At 44.5% G+C, this 23,133-nt stretch overlaps 1 protein-coding gene across 1 annotated transcript; it reads right to left on the bottom strand.

Moving 5' to 3' along the window:
- Positions 1–23,008, bottom strand: CLBA1 (clathrin binding box of aftiphilin containing 1). Its single transcript, XM_090034157.1, has 6 exons — positions 22,854–23,008; positions 20,638–21,346; positions 8,620–8,768; positions 5,808–5,937; positions 3,954–4,070; positions 1–1,839 (listed from the first exon to the last, which is right to left on the bottom strand). Exons 2-6 carry the CDS (start codon positions 21,109–21,111, stop codon positions 1,672–1,674), a joined length of 1,038 nt encoding a protein of 345 aa, XP_089890283.1. The 5' UTR covers positions 21,112–21,346; positions 22,854–23,008; the 3' UTR covers positions 1–1,671.
- Positions 23,009–23,133: the final 125 nt, after the last annotated feature.

Raw genomic sequence — 23,133 nt, 5'->3', positions numbered from 1 at the left:
TGCATGTGGAACATTTTATTAAACAGAACATTACAAAAATCAGTGCAGACTTGTTAGCTCTTGCCAACTTTTTACTACGAGAACATTCTTGAAGATAGGAAATTCAGTGTTTCTTTAAATATATAAGTGTTTAGGCCCTGATCAGACACCCATTCACATGGAACTTTGGGTTTAACCCTGTGGAGTTCAGAGAAGGATTGAAGCCCAAGACTGCTGAGCCACTTTAAACTGGCACGTATTCAAACAGAAGGCTAAAGGTTGTTTGTTAGATTGCTGCTGTTAACTGAGCAATCAGCTCACAAACAGCTCCTCCTCAATGAATAAGACATAGGCATTGCGAAAGCTACTACTGTTTGTAAATGTATAACTCAGCTCTGATTTTACTGCTGATCAGAGTTTACATCACATCTTGAACCACAAGTGCCAGCCCTTATGGACTTTCTTAGTTTTCAGCACAGAGTGCTCACATCCTCAAATTAAGCAACTAACTGCTAGCAACGGCTTAGAGGCATTCTCAGTTACATATAGGTCCTAAAGTAGTAAGTGAATTATTGTAGCGCTTACAGTGGTTAAAAGTTTAAATGGTTTAATTTCAGGGTATTCAGTTTTGTCACAACTTTAACTCAACTATGTACAACATACGTTAACATGTACAAAATTGTGTTGTCACGCTGTAAACTTAGTGTCATAAAGCCACTGGAAAAGCTCATCTATGCCTTTTCAGAATAAAAACAATCATACAAAGATTTCACATTCAGAAGGGACAAAATAGAAAAGAGGTTGCTATATCTTGCATATAAGTTTCTTGCTAATGAATAATGTCATTTGTGCAGTAGTGAAGTTAAGCCATGGATTCTGTGGCTGGTAGGAGATTGCCTGATTTGGTACTTGAGTGTGTGGGCACACCAATCAGCTGTTAATATGAATGTTAAAGGTCTTAAAACAGCAACCTACAGCACTGCACAGTATAAGACCTTGACTGACTACACAACTGGCTCTATGCATGGTTTCATATGATTGGCAGCTAACGGAATAAACCTCTCTTTTATAACTAGGTTCAAAAGGTGCAATTTATTCCAAGTAGAGAAACAATGTTTCAGCGCTGGTAACAGTGACTCCCAAGCTATGTCAGAAAACAACCCCCTTGAATGCCACTGAGTCAGAGAGTTCAGAGGCTTGGTCATGAATGGAAAGTGGGTGACCCAGAGCAGGAAGCAAGGAAGTACCAGACTGATGGGTGGCTTGGGAAACCTGCTAAGGAAAAATGAGACTGTGACAAGGCACATGTCACACAACACCTAGAAAGGGTGTAGATTTTTGTGGGGGAGGGACTGTTGGGATCAAAAAGGGTAATTTGGTCCTGAAGTAGCCAGGAGTTTAAAAAGTCACAAACTGTCCATCAAAAATACCTGTAAATATAAAGCTTAGTTGAATTACTATAGTAGATATGACTTTGTAATTTGCCACCCAGACTTACTAGGACAAAACTATTTCCTCACCTCTAAAACTAAGTGGTATTAAGTACCCTTAATATGAAAATTGCTTTACGTGCCACATCTATAGAAAAAGTAATTTTCTTCCACAAAAGCCATTTCTAGTTCAGTACCAGTCTAGTAATAAAATGAAGGTACACTGCACTTTAAGAGAAGGAAAGGTAAAAGTGCTTGTGCATTAGCAAATATCACTATTGAAAATTTTCATTTTTAGACTATGTGTTGTGAAAATTCTCCTCTTCTTCGGGACTGTTATGTATTGCATATTTCCACTTGATGGTGTCCTCTTCAAAAACAGATTGTAGGTAAAGAGCTGACCACGCCTGGAATCTGGTGACACAGAGAGCTGTGTCAAGAGGGAAAAACATTAGTTTTTAAAAAAATATTGATTAACACCTCAATTTAAATCTTTACACAGGTTTTGTGAAAAGTATTAATCTTACTTACATATCAAAAGAATTAAAATCAGGGAGATAAAAAGAAAAGATCCTATGATATCCTTTATACCATGCTCAAATTAAGGATGGATTATTCACAAGTCATTTCCTAATACACGTTCCTGAAATACCTAGCAATGGGACTTCCTCTATTTCCCCTAACAGAATCCTCCAGGCTAAGTACAGTCAAAAAGGTTAAATTGATTCAGTCTTTGCAGGTTGTCTACACTGCACAGAATGAACTGAAAAGCAAGTGAATGGACATTCGCTTTTGCTTCTGAAAATGCAGCTGCATGCCTGCAGTTGGCGGGTCCAGAACCTGGGGACTTGCTAGAGCATGACTCCCTGCTTGGCTGGAGCAGACAGCTGGGGCAAAAGCTAGTCCATCCACCCCGGGGGGGTGGGGGGGATTGCTGAGGGAAGTACAAAGCATCCTGGGATGCTGGGGAACTGTGAGTTATTTGAATCTGAAGGGGATCTGGGACAGAAGTTCAATAAACCAATTTAACCTAAATCAGTTAAGTCTCATGCCACATCCATCCAGGATCTTAAACTAGTTTTGTACATTTTGAAAATGGTTTATGTGCACTGAACTTCTGTTGTGTTACATATTTGAACTGGTTTCTAATTGCTTATACCAATTTATGTGTCATTTCTGTCCCTAGCCCCAAAGTCCATTTGAGTTCGACAAGACTGTTTTTTCAGTTGGTTTTTCTTTAATTTCATTCTGTCTCCCCAGTTTTTACCTCTTGATTCATCCTAACTAAAAGAAATACGCTTCCTTAGGATTTTACAAAAGCTCAAATTATGAGGCCAGCTAAGATCTCCCAACCTTTACTGATTAATTGAATAGCTAGTTTAATCCTTTCTAAGTCAGTCCTTCCAGTTTATCTACTGGTACCAAGGTACCCAGAATTAAATGCAGTTCAACATTCAGTGTGACAAGTGGACTAAAACCTGGCATGCATGCGCACACATCTGCATTACCACAGCAACAAAATGGTTTATTCTCCACTCCAGAAAAGGAGACTCTTGTTTGGGACATCAGCTGAAATACTGGCATGCTTCATTTCAGAATGGGTTCCTTTTTTCCAAAAGCAATTTTGAACTGAACAGTTTAGCTATATTTATTTCTAAACGTTAATTTTCCCTTCACAATGAAGGAACTCTTTATCGGGAACCTGACCGACTCAAAGCTCACTAGCTCTTGGCCTCTGGCACATGGAAGTGCTGATGTGAATTAGAATTTACATTCTAGGGTAAAGTATGTTGACATGAAAAAACAGGGGATTTAAATTAGTAAGGAAAGGAAGTGTGTGATTAAAGCAGCTCAGACTCTCTAACCTTGAAGAATTTCCAAATGCATTCCTCAGCACTCTTCATGCAATGCACTAAACCCCAGCAAAATCCTCATGTTATGCTTCAAAATCCCTATCATTTTAATGTCAGTCCTCTTCTCCGTTTCAAACAGGTCCCCACTGAGTCCCCTCTTCTGAGGAATTCTCATTGTACTTTGTTTTCTCGTTTCTTTTCCTGGGCTAAGCAAGTTTAATCTCTGATTCATTCTGAATACCAGAAATACCAGTTGGAGCACAACTAGAAACTCTTTGCTTCTACTGTCTTCCCTGACTGTATTTTTTAAGAGTTAGTCATTGTCCCTATCTGTTCACATGTGCCTTCAACACACTAAGCCTGCTGTATGGTAACTAATCCTTCTCAGTCATCAAGTGTCACTGAAGAGTCTCACGTGTTCACTGCTCTCACAGGACAGAACCCATGCTAATTGTGCAACTCAAATGCCTTAAATAACAAACGACTTGAAGTTCTTTACCCCCAGTCTCAAATCAGTTTGCACTTGTTACATTTGAAAAAGCAAACTAGAGTTGAAGAACTGCCTGGCCACACTATAAGTCTGTCTAGAAAGATGGAAAGAGAGATTTCTTTCTACTCTGTATTGTCACACGTACTGATATGCAAAATTAACTGTATGTTTTGAATGTGTTTGCCTAAGCCCTCCTCTTACCTTGGTTTGAATTAATGCTTTACAGTTACTTAAACTGAATCCATCTACTTTTAAGTCTTCATTTTCTTTAACATTTGAATCTTCAAAAACATCATCCTTACTGCCTTCTGAATGGTCCTAAGAAATAGAAAGTCATTTAAACATGTGCTCAGTGTTTATTTAATGTTAGAAATGTTTTATTCATGAATGGGTACTTGCCCCCCAAAAAGGTTCTCCTTTCAGAATAACTAAGCAAGAACTATTTATTTTAGGAAGTTGCGGTCCATAATATGAGGTTTGTAATGTGGATTCCGTGTATCCATATACTTCCACTAAACTCAGGGCAGCAATATATTGAGCCAAAAGACTACATGCTTTGATCAGACTGCTGAACTGGGAACTGAAAGTTCACTAGATTACTTGCACTGTCTCCCTGGGGGTTTTGGTCAGACCTCGTCTACACTAGAGTTGAAACTCTTTAACAATATCAGTATATTCAAAACAGCACCACCACCCTACCTCTCTTATCGTGATGTAACTGTATCCATGGTAAATTACTGCTCAACATTTGTATATGGTAACAGAATTACCTATGCCAACATAAGCTGCCTTTATACTGGAATAGGGGCAGCCACACTTTTGAGGGGAAGGAGGGTTGTAATAGTATAGTTATAAAAAAAAAGTCCACTCCCCTCCCATAAAAACAATTACAACTTTAAAGTGTTGGCATAATTAATTATCCAAATAAAGGTATAGTGATAAACTTGTACAAAAGGTTGATCAGTCCAGGTAACACTGAGCTTTCCAGCTGCTGGTCTATTTGCAATCTGAACAGAAGGAATCATTAAGAAAGACTCTGTTGCTCCTGAAAAGCAGGGTGAAACATTTTAGGGCATGGGCATATGAACCAAGTTGCTTACTGTAAGGTAAAAGCAGGGGCAAGGATTTACCATCCATCAGCTGCTCCATGGTAACCATCTCTATGCACATTCTTTCCTCATGGTAACAGATATTATTCTGTGGTAGATTAACCCTACTTTACTGCATGCAAAGTTGCAATAGTTTAGCTTCCATTTACTGGTGGGGAATGCAGTTACCAGAGGACTCTTAATCCCTGCCTGTCCCCTTGCCTCCCAGTAATTTGTTTGTGTTCCCATGGCCTACATTTATGCCACCTAAAAACTGATTATTATCATGATAACACTTTGGGGAGTTTTTAAAATCTAAAATCTTGATCTTTCAACTTAGTTAAAAAGATGCTTTCTTATTTTTTTCATCTGGAATGAGGACACGATTCAAGGGGAGACAAACTGAACATCATTCTAACTTGTAAAGTTAAGTCTTACACAAGGTACTTAAGTCAGCCCAACTGATTCCACTTTTTCCAGGGACCAAATTCATTTCTATATAAGTCAGTGGAAAGATCCTCACCAATACAAGGGGAATTGGACTGAACTTGTATAAATTGTTAACTACAAATTTTCAAGGAGGACAAAAAGTACCCAACTAGTTTGTATTTGAGAAACTTTAGTTGGCAAAGTATATCTGGGGTTGACCCAATCATCTGGCAAATGTCATGTACTGCTGTTATAATGTAGGCTATAACACAATCTCTGTTACGGACTGGGAAGGTGAAAATTTGATCCCAGCATCATTTTAGTAGCTAGTTTGAACATCTTAATTGAGAACCTTCAAAGCTATCATAATTATAAGTGCCTTAGTTGAAAAAAACTTTTGTTTGTCACCCAACAAACTATAGTTCCAAATGCTCATGAATAACTGGGATGCGATTCGCTCAGCCTTGATGATGTAAATGAATAGGAGTTTAAAAAGAGAGTTACACAGGTATTCTAGCAAGCTTTTATTTCAAATTACCTTTTCAGATGCATCTATTCCAAGAACAGACAAGAAAATTTCTTGGCAGTGGGATGTATTCCAGGAATATCTTAAACTGGGAGTGTTATCGGTGCTTCTAAAAGTTCTCCATATGTTCCCAGAGTCAATACTAGAAAAAAAAATGCAACTTGAAATAGTTCAGAGAATATTTCCATACCAGTACTTCACAAAAAAGTCATTATCTTTCATTTCAGTCTCGCTGCAAAAAACTGCATATGGATATATTGAACCACCAGTTATAGAATTGAACTGATTTGAAATTATTTCTACGTTTCTCCATACCATCAAGGTGGTCTACCATCAAGAGGTTCCATTTTGCCCTCACTAAAACAGCCATGCAGCAATGGCATATTTGAGAGCTCTGTTTACGTGCCTGCATATCTCCAGAGTGAGGGCAGAAGCAGGAAGAAAATATGGTTTAGTAAAGTTCATGATCTAGAGCCTGGATTGTACAGTCTTGTTGTGGAAATATGGCAGGTGAAAAGCTGAGCTCTTCAAAGGCAATTAACTCTGCAGTTTAGTTAATCTGCCTCATCCCCCTTTCCTTGATTTCAGCTTTAGTATTGCATTGAACCAGGCTGCTATTCATGTTGCTCACCTTTCAGCTGTGAACTAAGTGATGTGACTAACTTCTGTTACAGGTAATGTACCTAATGTATCTGGGTTCTCATATTATACATATTACTATCATATCAGTCTATTTCAAGATTTTAAAATAATGTGCTCTCTCTTTTCCCAGCATGTTAGAGTTACCTGAAGACTGAGTGCCAGATCCTAATCAACTTCTACTAAGATTTAGGCACCTTTCCCCAGAAGGGTTGCCCTTATTGGCAGAATCAGGACTCTTATGACTGCAAATGAGGTGTTTCTGTTACATTGGGATCCAGGATGTCAGAAAGGAGACACCTACCTAAACCATTATGTCTACTTGACTTCAGTAAAAACTTCTTCAGCATGCACAGTGCCTACATTTTAGCCAATGGTGTAGTGTCAAGAACACTTGCCTTAGAAGTGGGAGACCAAAGTTACAGGCACCAGTCATTTCAGGTATGGACACATGTACATTTGGATTATGTTCCAATCCAGGGGTTTTCAACCCCAAGGCCACAGGCCAGATCTGGCTCATGGAGCTGGGTCATCTCGCCTGTGAAGCTCCCCACTGGTTCGGAAATGTGGTGGCACAGAAGTGGTGGCAGCAATTGCTGGTCCCCTCCTGCCAAATTTCCCAACCCAGAGGGAGCCCTGTGGGCCAGATAACATGGCCCTGCATGCTATATCTGGTGTGCAGGACCTGGCAGAGGCAATGAAGAGCCCAGTCCCAGCACACTGGGTTGGGCAGAGGTGGCAGGGCCTGATCCCAGCATACTGAGTTGAACGGAGGTGGTGTAGGACTGATTAGGGCACACAGGGTTCAATTTAGGTACCCAGGGACTGGGGAGGCAGCACAAGGGTGGGCAGAGGTGGTTTTGGGCCCAATCTGGCCTACAGACTGGTTCCACATCATTCATCTAGCCCACAGGACCCAAAGGTAGAGCACCACTGTTCTAATCTTTGCATGGACAATGCAAGAATGAGAAACATGCAGAAAAACTGCCCCAAGCGCAATATTGCTTCATATGGTGTTAAAGTTGGAGCAGTTTTGCTACGTTTGTACAGTACCCACACTGTCCACAAGTAATGATAAGTGCTGCTGCCCTTTTGTGACATAGGTACCTAAATCCTGTTTAAAAGCCTATGAGGTTAATTAGGCTCTGGCTCTGTGTGTGTTTGACAGGAGCCCGTTGATAGGAAATGCAAAGTAGAACCATATTTTATTATAAACTATAATACTTGGAGTGTCAGTAATGTAAGGCAGAGGCCTGGGCAGCCAGCACAGTGGCAGATAGGGCAGGGACCAGAAAGCAGAGCAGCAGATGAGGCAGGAGGAGGAGACTGGAGTGGCACTCCACTCCAACCAGGAAGGGTACAGGACAAATTATTGGCACACTTGCCAAACAGGTTGGCCCCCACTGATATAAGACATGAATAAGCCTAGTGTTCAGTTAAAAAGCTCCTGATATATGCAGAAAGAACCATGGCCGCTAGTTTGAAAGCTCCCGATCTTTCAAAAAACAAGTAGATCGACATTCCAGCAGCCTTCACAGACAGTGCGTTAACCATTTTGACTGCTATTAACATTCCTGAGTGAGGGAATCACCTACACAACTGATTCAGAAGAATCTCTAGCCTAACATGAGGGGAGCCTAACATAATCATGAAGGGAATTAGGAGGATGTGGTTAGAGGAACAGTAGTTGTGATAGGGTGAGAAGGACTTTTGTTGCTGCTCTGGCTAACAGGCACATGGGAAAGAGAAGGAAAGCAGATAACCAGAAGGACACAGGAAGGGGTGTTTAAACATTCCAGGAGCGTAGTCATTAGATATGCTACCAAAACCAGTAACAGCTCTAATGATACTTAATATTTGTGATATATAAGTGCAGCTTTTATCGTGCTTTTGAGCTGCTAGAATTGCAACCCATTTCTTTTAAAAACTCAGTATGCAGGCTATTAAAATGCACAGGCTTTGAGAATGAACAACTACATCTACAACATGTCTTAGCATTGCTGCACCTATCTTTCAGATGGCTAGCTCCAAGCACAAACCTGTGTTAGGCACCTAAATTCCCTACAGAATGAATGAGGAGCATTAGAAGTCTAGGAATGGAGCCCTCAGGAGGCACTGAGCGACAGATACCTATGCCAGAAAACAGGAAACATCTGAATCTTTATTATTCATTTAAAGTTGTTACCAAAGTTGTTTCTTCAGAAGCTCAGGAAGCCCAGCATCTTCATCCTTTGTGTTAATCACTTGATCTAAGCTTCTGATGCTCTCTGTGGACTGTGGTACGGGGATTTCTGGAAAGCCCAACTTAAAAATATCCTCATAGCAATGTTTGGCCTAGAAAAATCAGAGTTATTATGCACATTAGGCTAATCTTGCAGTTCATACAGGAGTTGGACCAGAGATTATAGATGTCAATGGGAGTTTTTGCATCAACTCGAAGCCTGACCTAAATGCAAAACAGGCAAATCTATAGGCAATTTGTATGTACACAGGACCAGGGCAATAGTACAGGAAAGATACAGTTTAGAGCACTTTTCCTTTCCTGTAAAAGTTCAGTATTTCAGAATTGCTTTTGCTCTTCATCTTTCAGAAAGGTAGAGATAGATGGTGGTGGAGGGGAGGATATCCAGATCAGCCAAACACCCAGAGCTTACAGCATTCACCTAGGATGTTGTAACAGAGCTTGGTCTTCACATCCCAGCTGAGCACCCTACCTACTGGGGTGCTATGAATTAGTCTGCAATGGAAGGGTGGGCATTCATCTTTTCAAAACTGGTATATACTTTCCTGCAAGCAGGTTTTGGTGATAATGTGGTATACAAATGTTTAGTCCAGGGGTGGGCAATATCCAGCCCGTGGGCTGGATATGGCCCGCGAGGCCATTCTATCCGGCCCACAGGGCCCCTAAAAAATGTAGAAAATTAATATTTCTCCGCCCTTGGTTCCTGTCAAAAATGAGAAGAACCAAGGGTAGTAGGACCCAGGGGAAGCCCAGAGGGCTCCAACAACAGTGGGGCCCGCCTGGCCCTGCCCCCCTGCCAGGGCTTCTGGCTTGGGAGCATGTGACGGCCCTGCACTGGGATCACAGGTAAATGCGGTGGGGAGAAGGGCGGGGGGGACCCTGGGTAGGAAAGGAATGCGGTGATGGGGAAGCGGCCCCTTTTCCGTCCTGTGGCCAGCGCCCCATGCTGCAGCTGCTCACAGCCCATGTGGGTCTGCCTGTGCCTGCTCTGGACAGCTCTGTGGGCTGCAAACGGTTGCAGCAGGGAGTGCCGGCCATGGAGCGGGGCCGCTTTTCCCCGGGCTCCTTCCCTGCGCAGAGAAAAGTGGCTACCATGGGGCTAGGGGCACTGGGTGTGAGTGGGTGGGGAGCCAGTGGGAGCTCTATGGAACTGGGTCAGCTACCCTCTCTCCCTGCTGGTGCAGCCCAGCCTGGCTCCACAGACCCCTGCCAGCCTGTGTCCCGCTTTGGGCTCCACTGGTGCTGGCCCTGGGATATTGGTCCCAAAATGGTGACCAGGGGGCGGGGCTACCCATGCGGCCCTCCACAGCCTGCCAAAACTGGATAAGTGGCCCTCCGCCCAAAATAATTACCCTCCCCTGTGCTTATATGACTTCTTTATGTTAAATGAAAACGCTAAATGACACTTTATAACTAAACAAAGTTAATTCTTTGCACAAAGTACTTTATATTTTTGCAGGGTTTCCCAGGAAGCTTAAGAGGACACATTTGTTCATTTCCTTGTCAATGCACCAGACAACTCTGCATTTCTTTACCTGTCATTAGAGAATCAGAAGGGAAAGCATACACTTTTGTTCCCTTATGACCATGATGACTGAGGATTTCAGGGCTCAGATCCTTATTCACATGAGTAACATTTACTCATGGAAGTGTGGAATTAATGGAATTATTTGCAGGAGCTAGGATTACTCATGTGCATAAGGGTATGTTGAATCATGTCCTTTCTGGAGTGTTGCTCTCATGTCATCTGTTCCAAAAGCTAGATCAACTTTTTATTCTTTTTTGTAGAAAGAACAAAATTAACATGATGATTTTTTTTAGACATATTAATGAAAGCAATATTTGTTTGGACATTGACTTCCCTTTATGTGTTTGTAACCCCAAACCTGCAGTGTTGTGTGAGAACTAGAAAGTAAAAAGGACCATTCTGTCTTACTTGTCTAGTGAAGAAGTGTTAAACACCCAGCTTGCAAGCCTACAGAGATCAGAGGGGCTGGGAATTCAAGGCAGTGAGGAGCTGGGTCTGCATCTGAATTCCCAGTGAAGAAGCCCCATTTACCCCCGCCCTGCCACTGCTGCTGTGTGTCCCACCACTGCCAACTCTGGATCTGGCCCAAGAGGCTCTTTGTCTCCAGAGTGGATCTGAACAGCAGTGATGAGTTTGACAGCCCAGTTCTAGTGCAAGTAAAGTTGGAACCAAAAAAAAATTAAAGAAACATTAAGCAAAAATGGGGAAACATACACTTTAAACATTCGGCAGTAAGTTACATAAATGCTACAGAAGGGATTTCTTTAGATTATTTCATAGCCAGTATCCTTTTTATGTATTATTGTGTTTAATTTTTAATTAAAATTACTTAAACCTACATCTTGTTTTCTACCAAATTGTAAGAATCTTAAAGTTAGTTTAATTTTGAGCCTAAGCTATTCAATTGTGTCCCCTTAGAACACAGGTGGGCAAAATCTGCCCCGCGGGCCATATCTGGCCTGCCAGGCACTTTCATCTGGCCTGCGGCGCACCCCCAACGAATTGTGCCCAGCCCTTCCACCCATGAGGGTGGGAGCGAGGTACCTATACCAGCCCCCAACCTATCCTATTATGACGGCTCCACTGTGGGCGGAAAAGCCAGCCCCACTATCATGGGACAGGCTGCTGCTGCAGGCTTCCCCCACATCCTGCTCCCTCTAGGCAGCAGATAAGGAAGTGGGGGGGGGGGGGGCTGGGCTGCAGCTGGGCAGGAGCATGGAGTGTGGGACTGGTGCTGGCTGCAGTGTGGAGCCCTTGCTCAGGGGATGGCAGCAGCACAGAGCTTGGGTGGGCAGGTCTGGGTGGGTGGGGGAGGGGCATGGGGACCCTCCCACACTCCTCCCATGCTGGGCAGCTCTGGCAGGCAGGGCGGGGAAGGGCAGCAGCAACAGCAGCAGGGGTGGGGTGTGCTCTGTTTGGTAGGCGTGTCTGGATCCTGACTCCAGCCAGCACTGCGAGAAGTGCAGGCCCTGCTGGGCCATTTGTTTCTCCAGCGCTTGCAGGGCACAGGAGGGAAGCCCCAGGCACTGGAGGGGCTGGGGCGGGGAAAGCAGCTAACTCCAATGTGTGGGGCTTCCCTCCTATGACCTGCCAGTGCAGGAGGAGTGCCAGGGAAACAAATGGCCTGGCAGGGGCTGCGCTCCTGCTGTAATGTGCAGCGCTGGTCAGAGCCAGGCACCAGCGCCCCACCTGCTGCTGCACCATGGGGGCAGTGTGGGTGGGGTCCCCACATCCCTCCCTCACACCTCACAAACCACACACAGGCGCACACACCCCTCCCCCCAGTGTTGCCTGCAGTTACTGCAGGAGAGGACAGTGTTCCAGAGCCACATACCCACAACCCCCAACATAACCTATCCCCCCCACACCCCACAACTGCCACAACCCCCCAATATACCCTATGCCCCCCACACCCACCACAACCCCCAACATACCCTATGCCCCCCACAGCCACACCCCACAACTGCCACAACCCCCCAACATACCTTATGCCCCCCCACACAGCCACACAACCCCTCAACATAACCTATACCCGCCACACAGCCACACCCCACCACACACGCACATACCCACAGCCCACCATACACCCCCCTACTATGCACCCCTCCCCCACCCCACACAGTATAGAAGACTAAGATTGTTGAGTTATTATGCAATCACCTCTATATGTATGCAAACACAAATCATGAAAAAATATTTTTTTGAATAAAATTAAAATATATGTTACAGTAGGTGTTTGATTTGTACTGCATGATTTTTTTTCTGGTTCTAAGATGGCAACACTCCCCTCCCGAAAGGAGTATTTCCAGGAGGCAAGGGGAGGGACTTCTGGTGGCAAAGGTCAGGAGAAGAGGTGGGACTTCCGGTCCCAAGATTGCAGCCAGAGGGCAGGGCACCTGTCAAGGGGTGGGGCTACCCATGTTGGCCCTTGACAGCTCACCAAACCTCGTTAAGTGGCCCTCCACCCAAAATAATTGTCTGCCCCGCCTTAGAAATTACCTCTGTATGCAAGAGGCAGGGAAGAGGAATTTCTTAAATCGTTCTCTATGAAAGCAGACTGCCTCCAGACCTGGTGTCAAGTCCTAAGTTTCAAGCACTCATGTGATTCCTTCACAATGAATATGAATTCCTAAAGCAGAGGCCAACCTGAGCTAGCCTTCCTTAAGATGACTGTTGGGATATCCAAACCAACTGTCAAAAGAAAAATGTAACTGGAGAAATTCTCTCCATGGTAACGCTTATGTAACGTAACAGCAATAATGGCTGGATGTGCATAAGCCAGCAACCACTTCCATGGCTCTGGCTGAACAAAAGCAGTAGAAAATCTGCTCAATCAGGGAGACAGGCTGGATCAAGAAACACCTGGGAAGAGTTCTCTGTGCTAGCCAGTGGAGTAATATAGCTGTAAAGGGAAGGCATAGTGAGGAGAGGATTTAGGAATGCCAGGCAGCAACTCCTGGTTTCTGGAAAGAATAAGCTACGTCACCACGGTAAACTTACTTTGCCCAGCAGCAGCACCCTCAAAACGCATTGCACTGCTCTGTGAAGGCTGGTTCCTTAACCAGCAGTGCGGCCAAATCCAGACTTTACTCGGGAAAAATAATTAGAATTAAAAAGGGCCAATTAGCTTGACCTATTTAGCCTGTTTGCAACACCACTGTTACTGGTTTAGCACATGCTGAGCAGTGCAGTATGTGGCGGGTGCTGGTGCAAGGTGCAGCAAGTTTACTGTAGAGAAGAGCCCAAAGAGGCTATAAAATATGTGTATGGTGGGAATCCTGAACTGGTTTGATTTTTAGTGTATTTTTTGAACCTAGAATTTTGTAGCAATAGGGAGCTTTATTTGACAGATTGGACACTAAATTGCCTCACTGGCTTATAGTATAGCTCAGTCAAATATAGATAAGATAATACTAATACTTCATATGCCTGTTTTGCTCTCTTTCTTCTTTCACCTCATGGTTTCATCTTATTAATAATGAATGTCTTAATGTTAATTAGAGTTCATATCAGTTACCCTGTTATAGCTGGGTACAAAGGATTACTGTCTGGGATTAGCCCAATGGTCTTACAAATACTTTATTTTGTTTGTTACAGTGGCCAATACCAGATGTTTCTGTTTTTGTGCTGCCCTGGTCATTCCTCCTCAGCTACACTATTGTTGAGGAGATTAGTCTAAGGAACAGGGTCAGCACCCCATGGCCCTTTGGCTAGATTTTCATCGAACCATAGAAAATGAGGGTTGGAAGGGACCTCAGGAGGTCGTCTAGTCCAACCCCCCGCTCAAGGCAGGACCAGCCTCATCTAGATTATCCCAGCCAAGGTTTTGTCTAGCTGGGTATTTCACCACCTCTCTGGGTAACCTGTTCCTGTATTTTACTACCCTCCTAGCGAGAAAATTCATCCTAATATCTAACCTAAACTTCCGTTGCTGAAACTTGGGACTCTTGCTCCTTGTTCTGTCATCTGCCACCACTGAGAACAGTCCAGCTCCATCCTCTTTCGACCCCTGCTTCAGATAGTTGAAGGCTGCTATTAAGTCCTCTCTCAGTCTCCTCTTCTCTAGACTTAATAAGCCCACTTCCCTCAGTCTTCCCTCATAAATCATGTCCCCCAGTCCCAACATTTGTCACCCTCTGCTGGACTCTCTCCAATTTGTCCACATCCTTTCTGTTGTGGGGGGCCCAAAACTGAACACAGTACTCCAGATGTGGCCATCAGCCTTCTTGGCAACAAGGGCACACTGTTGGCTCATATTCAGCTTATTGTCCACTGTAACTCCTAGGTCCATTTCTGCAGAGCTGCTGCCCAGCCAGTCAGCGCCCAGCCTGCACCAGTGCATGGGATTGTTCCGGCCTAAGTGCACTTGTCTTTGTTGAACCTCATGAGATTCCCTTTAGCCCAATGCTCCAATGTAGCTAGGTCACTTTGAATCCTAGCTCTATCCTCCAGTGTATCAACTACTCCCCACAGCGTGGTGTCATCTGCAAACTTGCTGAGGGTGCACTCTGTGCCATCTTCCAGGTTGTTGATGAAGACATTGAACAGAAATGGCCCCAGGACTGACCCTGGAGCACTCCACTTGATACCACTTGCCAACTAGACATTGAGCCATTGATTACTACTCTTTGAGCCCGATGCTCCAGCCAGTTTTCTATGCACCTTACAGTCTATTCATCCAGCCCATACTTCCTTAGCTTGCCTGTGAGGATGTTGTGGGAGACTGTATCAAAAACCTTGCTAAAATGGAACACCACATGCACTCGTCTCCCTGCATCCACAGAGCCAGTCATCTCATCATAGAAGGCAATCAGGTTGGTCAGGCATGACTTGTTCCTGGTGAATCCATGCTAACTGTTTCTAATCACCTCCTTCTCCTCCAGGTGCTTAGAAATGGATTCCTTGAGGATCTGCTCCACGATTTTTCCAGGGACTGAAGTCAGGCTGACTGGTCTGTAGTTCCCAGGATCCTCCTTTTCCCTTTCTTAAGTATGGGCTCTATGTTTGTCCCTTTCCAATCACCCGGGACCTTTCCTGATCACTATGAGTTTTCAAAGATGATGGCCAATGGCTCTGCAATTACATCAGCCAACTCCTTCAGCATCCTTGGATGCATCCCATCTGGCCCCATGAACTTGTACACGTCCAGCTTTTCTAGGTATTAAACCGCCCCTCAGTCTTCTCTTCACCAGACTAAATAAGCCCAGTTCCCCCAGCCTCTCATAAGTCATGTCCTCCACCCCACTCACCATTTTTGTTGCCGTCCACTGGACTCTCTCCAATTTGTCTACAAATTGTAGGTCTTTGCCTGTGCTATGCTGCAGCTGGGCGGCAAGGGCTTTGGTGAAGGGGGTGCTCTGCAATGCCATGCTCCAGCTCATTAGAAGTAGGGACCTACCAAACTGATGGCAAAAAAGGGTTTCCCTATGCCCCTTCCCTGCCCTCCTGCTGATTGGTGGAGGGGCCCTGCTTGCAACTCACTCTTGATCAGTAGGGAGGTGAAAACTGAGGTTTTAAATATAGTGCTGTTTTTGCCTCCTGCCACTGGTTGGCTGAGGGGCCCCAGACAGCCCTTCTGTTTGCTGGTGACTTGCTAGTAACTGGTGGGGAAGCAAAAATGGTGCCACTTTTAAAACCACGGTTTTAGCTCCCCTGCTGTCAGGAGGGAGTGGTGGGGTCCTCCGCTAATCAGCAGGAGGTGGGGACAAGGTGTGAGGTGCGCACATAGGAACATAGAAGATTAAAGGAGCTGCTGCGCCTTCTACCTCCCCTGTGACTTCACTAGATCCCTCAGTGAGAAGTGATTGAGGCAGCTGGGTCTTTGTGCCAGCCTTCCTCAGACCTGAGCTGGGTCATTCTGGCCCACCACCAAAAAACACTGCCAACCCCGGTCTAAGATTATGGACAAACATATATTTTTAGTAGTTTCAAATGTGATGGGGGAGTTGTTGCTTGGCAGCGCGCAGCAACTTTTGTGCTGTAACTGTACTCTGTGCCTGATCCTGTGGAAGCACAAGTGAGACTCTGACCCTGGATGAACCAGGGTCCTAGACTGCAACTATCCCTCCGCTTTTGAAGCCACTATTAAGCGTACATTTATCCATACCCTAAGACAAATCACCAAGATACATTTATCTAACAGGTAAAAGAAAGGGTTAGATTAAAACAGGGTTTTAATACATGTTATCTATGCCAGCATCTCCAACAATGCCTTTCACTGCCCTGAGACAGGGTAAAGAAAACTCAACATAATATTATTCAAATGAAGGAGTGTCAATGAAGTAATAGGTATCAGATGCATCCATTTGTCTTGAATAACCACAGATTAAACTGAAGCTTTGGTAACAACATAAAGAGATTCTGCTTTTAAAGAGAAATTCAGTGACTTGTTATGGTCTGCTTCGGCCAGGAGTTGCAAGGAACGCGTCTGTCCCTGGAGAAACTCTCCCACAAACAAAAAATTCTTGACTTAATCTTCAAAGCCCTCAATAATTTAGATCCTCTTTACCTATGAATGCTGGTTACCTTATCACAAAGGCAGTTCCCATTTTTGTCTTGCTTCGGATTCCAAACGTTTCTCTTACCAGCACTTTCCTCCTTTCTCCCATGATACCCTTTGCAATGGGTAAAACTCCCATGCAGAATCCACAAAGCTTCCACCTTATGGTTCTGGCCTTCAAAAAACTCAGTCATTAATCATTATCCTTACAGGGAAAACTACAGTCTAACAGGTGAACAGCAGGTTATGATTAGTGTTACATGCAATTCTTAGCCAAGCTCACTGAGGCTAAAAGGAAGATCCCTTTTGTTCTGGGTGGGTTGCTTTAAACCAAAGGTTTTTCAAAAAGGCTTCTAGCTTTGTTGTAATAATTTATTTACATTTTAATTTGCATTTCTAGGTTTTATTTTCCTGCAAAAAGGATGATTCTCAGGCTGGTAATCATTAATACAGGTTGATTTGCAATTAGCCATTACACTCTTTATAGCCTTTACATTAAATCTGACACATTTTGCTAACTAGAGTATGATTGAGACATATATATTTTCAGCAATTATATAAATTTTAGATTCAAATGGTTAATGTTTCTATGCTATGTTAGACACTGGAGAACAGCATTTCTTATTTGTGTAGTTAATTTTACTCACGGTTTGATTCGAGCTATTTTTGAACGGAAACTGGCATTTGATTAAAATGCAGAAAACCCATATTTATCCATTGTCCATTGGTTAAATAAAACTACATTAAACATGCTGGCTGTATAAGAAAATGTGTTGCTTTTAATACTAAATGATGTACTAAACAAACAAAGCCTTATCTGTTGATAGTGAAATGAACTGATTATTGCTGGTCACCAAGCAAGTTAGTAGATCTGTGCTTCTCATACCTACTTGATCTTTATAGACTGGAAAAGGGAAACAAGTTTTCCTGCTTTTTCAGCTCTGAATAAGGTAGTAATTACACTGAGCGTATGGACAAACCCATGTCTGGCATGGCTTGAAAAGGCCAGAGCAAGGAGGCAGTGGGAGTGGAGGTGGGGGTGGGGATCAAGTTGAAGGAGCTGTTACTCTGTAAGCCGCTGGGGCTGCATATGTAGCAAAATTGCTCCAGCTTTAACCCTGCGTCATCTGGGGTCAAAGTTTGGGTGATTAGCTCACCTGTACGGCTACATGCTTATACCCAGATACCACTTTAGCATAACAGTTGCTGTGGGCTCTTGAGTAGCAGCTCTCTCAACCCTTTGCAAACCTCTCCACTCTATGTTTGTCCATAATAGTGAATAAACTAAAATGAAGAAAATATTCTCTGCACTTGCAGAACAGGCTACAGCTGTCAGAAGTTTCTAAGAACTGTCCTGGTGACCTTGTCCAGTTCAGTAGTCTGACATTCCTTATATTTTTTGGTAAACATTTCCTGCTAGAATATTTACTAAATTTAAATAATTAACAAATTGTATATCATAGAATCATAGAAATTAAGGACTGGAAGGGCCCTTGAAAGATCATTGAATTGAACCCCTGTGCTCTGGGCAGGAATACAGCTGAGATCAAATGATCCCAGCAAGGTGTCTGTCCAGTCTCATCTTGGACTTCCAAGGTTGGGACTGTACCACCGCCTTTGGAAGTTTGTTCCAGACTCTAGTCACCCTTATGGTAAAGAAGTTCTTCCTTGCATCCAGCCTGAAACCATCCTCTAACAGTTTATGGCCATTGCTCTTTGTCCTCCTCTGGGATGCCCTAATGAACAATTTTTCTCCCAGGTCCCAATATTTCCTCCGTTATATACTTATAGCTGGCCACCAAGTCCCACCTCAGTCTTGTCTTCCCCAGCTTAGACAGTCTCAGACCCCTTAGTCTTTCCTCATAAGGTTTGTACTCCAGGCCCTTAATCATTCTTGTGGCCCTTCCTTGGACCCTTTCAAGATTCTCCATGTCTTTTTTGAAGTGCGGCACCAAGAACTGGACACAGTACTCCACCTGGGGTCTCACCAGTGCCAAGTAGAGAGGAAGCATCACTTCCTTAGCCCTGCTCAACGCATCGGCTAATGCATCCCAGTATGCTGTAGTCAGCATCGCATTGGCAGCTCATGTTCGTCCTGTGATCAATCATAACCCCAAGGTCCCTTTCAGCCATCATGATGGCCAGGACATCTCCTCCTAACCTATATTCATGTCACTGGTTATTTCTCCCCAGATGAAGCACTCTGCATTTATCCTTATTGAATTGCATCTGGTTCCACTCTGCCCACCTTTCCAGCTTGTCCAGGTCTGCTTAGATCTGAATCCTATCCCCTAGTGTGACCACTTTCCCCCATAACTTAGAATCATCTGCAAACTTGGCCAGCGCGCTTTCCACATCCTCATCTAAATCATTGATAGGCCTTACGAGGAGACTCTGGGAACTGGGTTTGTTCAGTCTGCATAGAAGAAGACTGACAGGTGACTTGATAGCTGCCTACAGGTATGTCAGGGGTGAACATTAAGATCTAGGGGAGCAACTCTTAAGAAAGGCACCCCTTGGGAGTACGAGGACCAATGGGCACAAGTTAATTGAGGAAAAATTTAGGTTAGACATAAAGAAAAACTTATTTTCCTTTAGGGTATCTAGAATCTGAAACACATTCCCAGCAGAGGTGGTGAAGCCACCATCCCTGGAGGTGTTCAAGAGGAGGTTGAACAAGTACCTCGTTGAGCTCGATTGAGCCCAATAACCTCCTGTCCATGCCAGGGGACTGGACTTGATGATTTTACAGGTCCCTTCTGGTCCTTCTAGTCTATGATTCTATGTTGAACAGCACGGGGCCAAGAACTGAACCCTGCGGGACACCACTGGCCACCTCCCGTCAAGACGATACAGACTCACATCCACTGTTCCCAACCAGCCTGATCATGGACTCTGCCAGCCCACAATCACCCTTTTTTTTTTTTTATAAGAGCATCATGGGAGACCATATTGAAGGCCTTTTCAAAATCCAAGTATGACATCAACCGTGTCTCCCACATCTAAGCAGTTCGTTACTTGATCATAGAAGGAGATGAAATTGGTCAGATACAACCTGCCCACGACGAAATCACGTTGGCTATCCTTCAGCATCATGCCTTCTGCCAGCCTCTCACAAAATGGACTTACCGTTTTTTCCAAAATTTTACCAAAACACAGTAGGTTACAGCTTTAATATAGGTTACCATGCTTTCAAATTTCATTTTATATGGGCTCATTTTTTAAATAAAACGTATTTAAACAATTTAAATTTTAAAATATCAAATTTTAGTCTTCTAAATGTTAAATGGTCTAGGGCAGTGGTTGACAACCTTTTGCCCCCGTGGGCCAGAGCTTGTGACCTAGGCCCCTGGGAGAGGCCACAAATCTCTACCCTTCACCTGTGCTTACCCTCACTGGAGAAACCCAGCCTCTCTGCAGTGAGTACAAGCATCAGTATGAGAAACAAGAAGGGTTAGAGGAGGATGCTGTGGAGGAGGTAGGCAGCTTTCCACAGCTGTAGGCCGCCCAGTGCCCCAGCCTGAGTTAGACTTCCCTGGACCAAACACAGGCTGAAGGGTGTACGTTGCTGACCCCTGACTTAAGACAAGATAGTTGCTTACTACAGTTTATACAATGCCTACCTCAGAAAAATGTGGTTGTAGCTGCTAACATACTACAATGTTATACATATATCAAACAATAATAAAACGGAACATAATGTTCTATAGTATATCACTGAAAATAATTTTAAAATTTAAAACTATTTTAAATAATTTAATTGTAATAATACTTTTACTAATTTTTAAATTAAAAGCAAAATTATTGATTTTTTTTCTTCCTTAAACCATATCCTCTGAGTACAACATTTGGAAAATTTTCTGGTGTCCCAAAGGGAACTGTATTGCAAACACTACTAATTTTTTTTGCAGAAAATTTAACTATCAATACATACCTCATTTAGAGAACTGGAAGGAGCCTCTCTTTGGTTGTGTACAGACAGCTTGGAGCAGGGATGTCCCAGAGAAGAGCTGCAATATTCTTCACTTAAATCCACATCAGTTTTAGTAGTTTCTGTTGACTTCACCAGAACTTCAAGAGTGTGGTTGAAGCTGTCTGACTTGCATAAGGTTTTGCTGAAACCTTCAAAGTCACCCCAACTACCACTGAGTTCTAATGTGCAATTTGTGCTCCCAGAAAATTCTTCACAAGGCTTCCCTCTATTATTTCCTCTGCAGAGGCTTTGCTGCATCACTTGAAAATCCACCGTTTCTTCCTTATGTCTGCTTTCATTTACATTATGGTCACCATTTCCCTCACTGTTTTCACTGAGGGACATATTACCCAATTCAGCAGTAAGATCCTTCAAAGTTGTCTGGCGTATCAGGTCCGTGGTGTTAGGTTTTTCCATCAGTTGCTGGTTCTGCATTTTTGAGTTACTATAAGGAATTATTAGTGAATTTTTTAGTGGAGAAAACAGCAAATGAGGTGTAGATGCCTAAAAAGTTCTAGTACTTCCAGAACACGATGAAAGTCCTGCCTTCCATATCAAGGCAGTTGGGTAATGTTGCTGGACAAGAACAGTGTGTCCTTCAGTCTCTCCCCCAGACATCAGCACTCTGCTTGTTATTCAGTGCGACTTTCTTCCCATCCAGGATTTTAGTCTGCAAAGGAAGGATTGTAAATAAAGAGCTCTGTGATAACGGCTGTGTAGAGTTAAGAAAAGATAACAGACAAGGCAAGAACAAATGTTCACAAATGTCATGGTGACAACTATTACATTCCACTGTTAAATTCAGGTCTCTATCTGACATTTGCTATGTAGTCAGTCTCACTGTGTTTCCTGTTGCACAGCCAGTTTGCCCCTTTTTGGTTTGCATGGATTGTTCAAGATTTTTTAAAAGAAGAATGACATTACAGAAGTGCAAACATTGGCAGGAGTATATATTTAATTTCTATTTTTAGCCTCTTTTTAAATTGCTTAGAGCTCAGTTTGACCAGCTATTGCACACGCAAGGCCTAATTTATCATTTTGCACATTAAGAACCAAACGCACAATTTTTTCCCAACGTGTTTGGGAACTCGCGTGTTTTAAACGCAATGAAGAGTACAGGTTTCCCTTGCCAACTACCAGGGTTCAGCTCCTGAAAGTTCCCATGGTTAACCAGACAAAAGACTTATGGGGAAAACGGCAGGTGGCAGCGGGCTGATGCGCAGCCACGGAAAACTGTGGTTACTCAAAATCATATACTGTGGTAGCCAAAATGGTATGCAGAGTATTAAGCGCAGATATTCACAACCGTGGCTGGCCTGATGAAAACCTGTACTAGGACAGCGATTAGCAGAAACTGGTTTACTGACATCAATCCATTGGGTTCAATCTCCTCAACCCATTGCGATTTGGCCAGCGCTGGGGCAGGAGATGCATAACCCAGGCGCGGTGCAGACAACACTGCTATCAGGCTAAAAACGGATGACAAGAAAGCCTTGCAGCTTGGGATCCTGGGCTAAAAACAAACAGGTCTGTCCTGAGCGTGATTCTCCCAGGCTGCGATTCCCATCCAAACAGGTGGGGCCAGCTGTTTACACAGGCGGCTAGAAGGGCTATAATAAACTCAAATTAGTCTGTGTAAGAGAAAGAGTCATCTCCATCATTCGGGGCAGTAAAAGTGGGGCAACAGGCCTGTAGGTCGGCAGGATCCTGGAATAAAAGGCTTTATCTTGGGGAGAAATCGGAGTCCGTTTCCAGCTGGAAATCATGCTGCTTCCCTGGGCTGACTGGGGCCCCTTGCTACCTGTCCCGGCTGTCCCAGCCTGTGGCGCCAGGTGACATCCCCAGGAGAAACCCAGGGTGCTTTTATCACCCGGTGACAAGCCGTGGGCTCTGCTGCTCCAGGGCCCCTCACAACTGCCGCAAAGGCCAGGCCTGGTCTAGCCTCAGCCCTAGGGCAGGTGTCCCCTAATGAGGGAGGCCGGGGCCGGGGCCGGGGCCGGGGCCTGTCAGTCACAGCCTGGGATCACCTGCACTTGGTGGGGGCGGGGCCCTGCCTCAGTTTCCCCCCTCCATGCAGGCGGAGTGTAGCCTGTGCCCCTCCTCGCTCCCCGCGGCAGCGCAGGACTCGGACCGTTACAGCCGTTGGGCCCGGTTCGGGGGGGGAGGGGCGGCCTTACCCGCATGGCAGCGGCTCCGCAGGTGCCGGGACCGCCGGGCCGAGCACAGCGCGCCGGGGGCGGGGCCACGGGCCGGGTGGAAGCGGCAGGTTGCTAGGGGCGGGGTCGAGGAGCGTGGCCTCGCGGTGGGGGCGGGACTTAGCGGGTTCCACCGCACTATGGCAGGGCTTGTGGGAGGGGCAGGGCTCCAAGCGCTGGAATTACCCCGCCCCCGCCCCGGGGGTGTGGCCACGCGCCGGGGGCGGGGCTTAGTGAGTTTCACCGCCTTATAGGAGCGCTT

Source organism: Crocodylus siamensis, chromosome 2 (genome assembly GCF_052110815.1).
Source record: "Crocodylus siamensis isolate JL-2025a chromosome 2, ASM5211081v1, whole genome shotgun sequence".
Taxonomy (NCBI): domain Eukaryota; kingdom Metazoa; phylum Chordata; order Crocodylia; family Crocodylidae; genus Crocodylus; species Crocodylus siamensis.
This window is presented reverse-complemented; position numbering and strand designations above follow the sequence as displayed.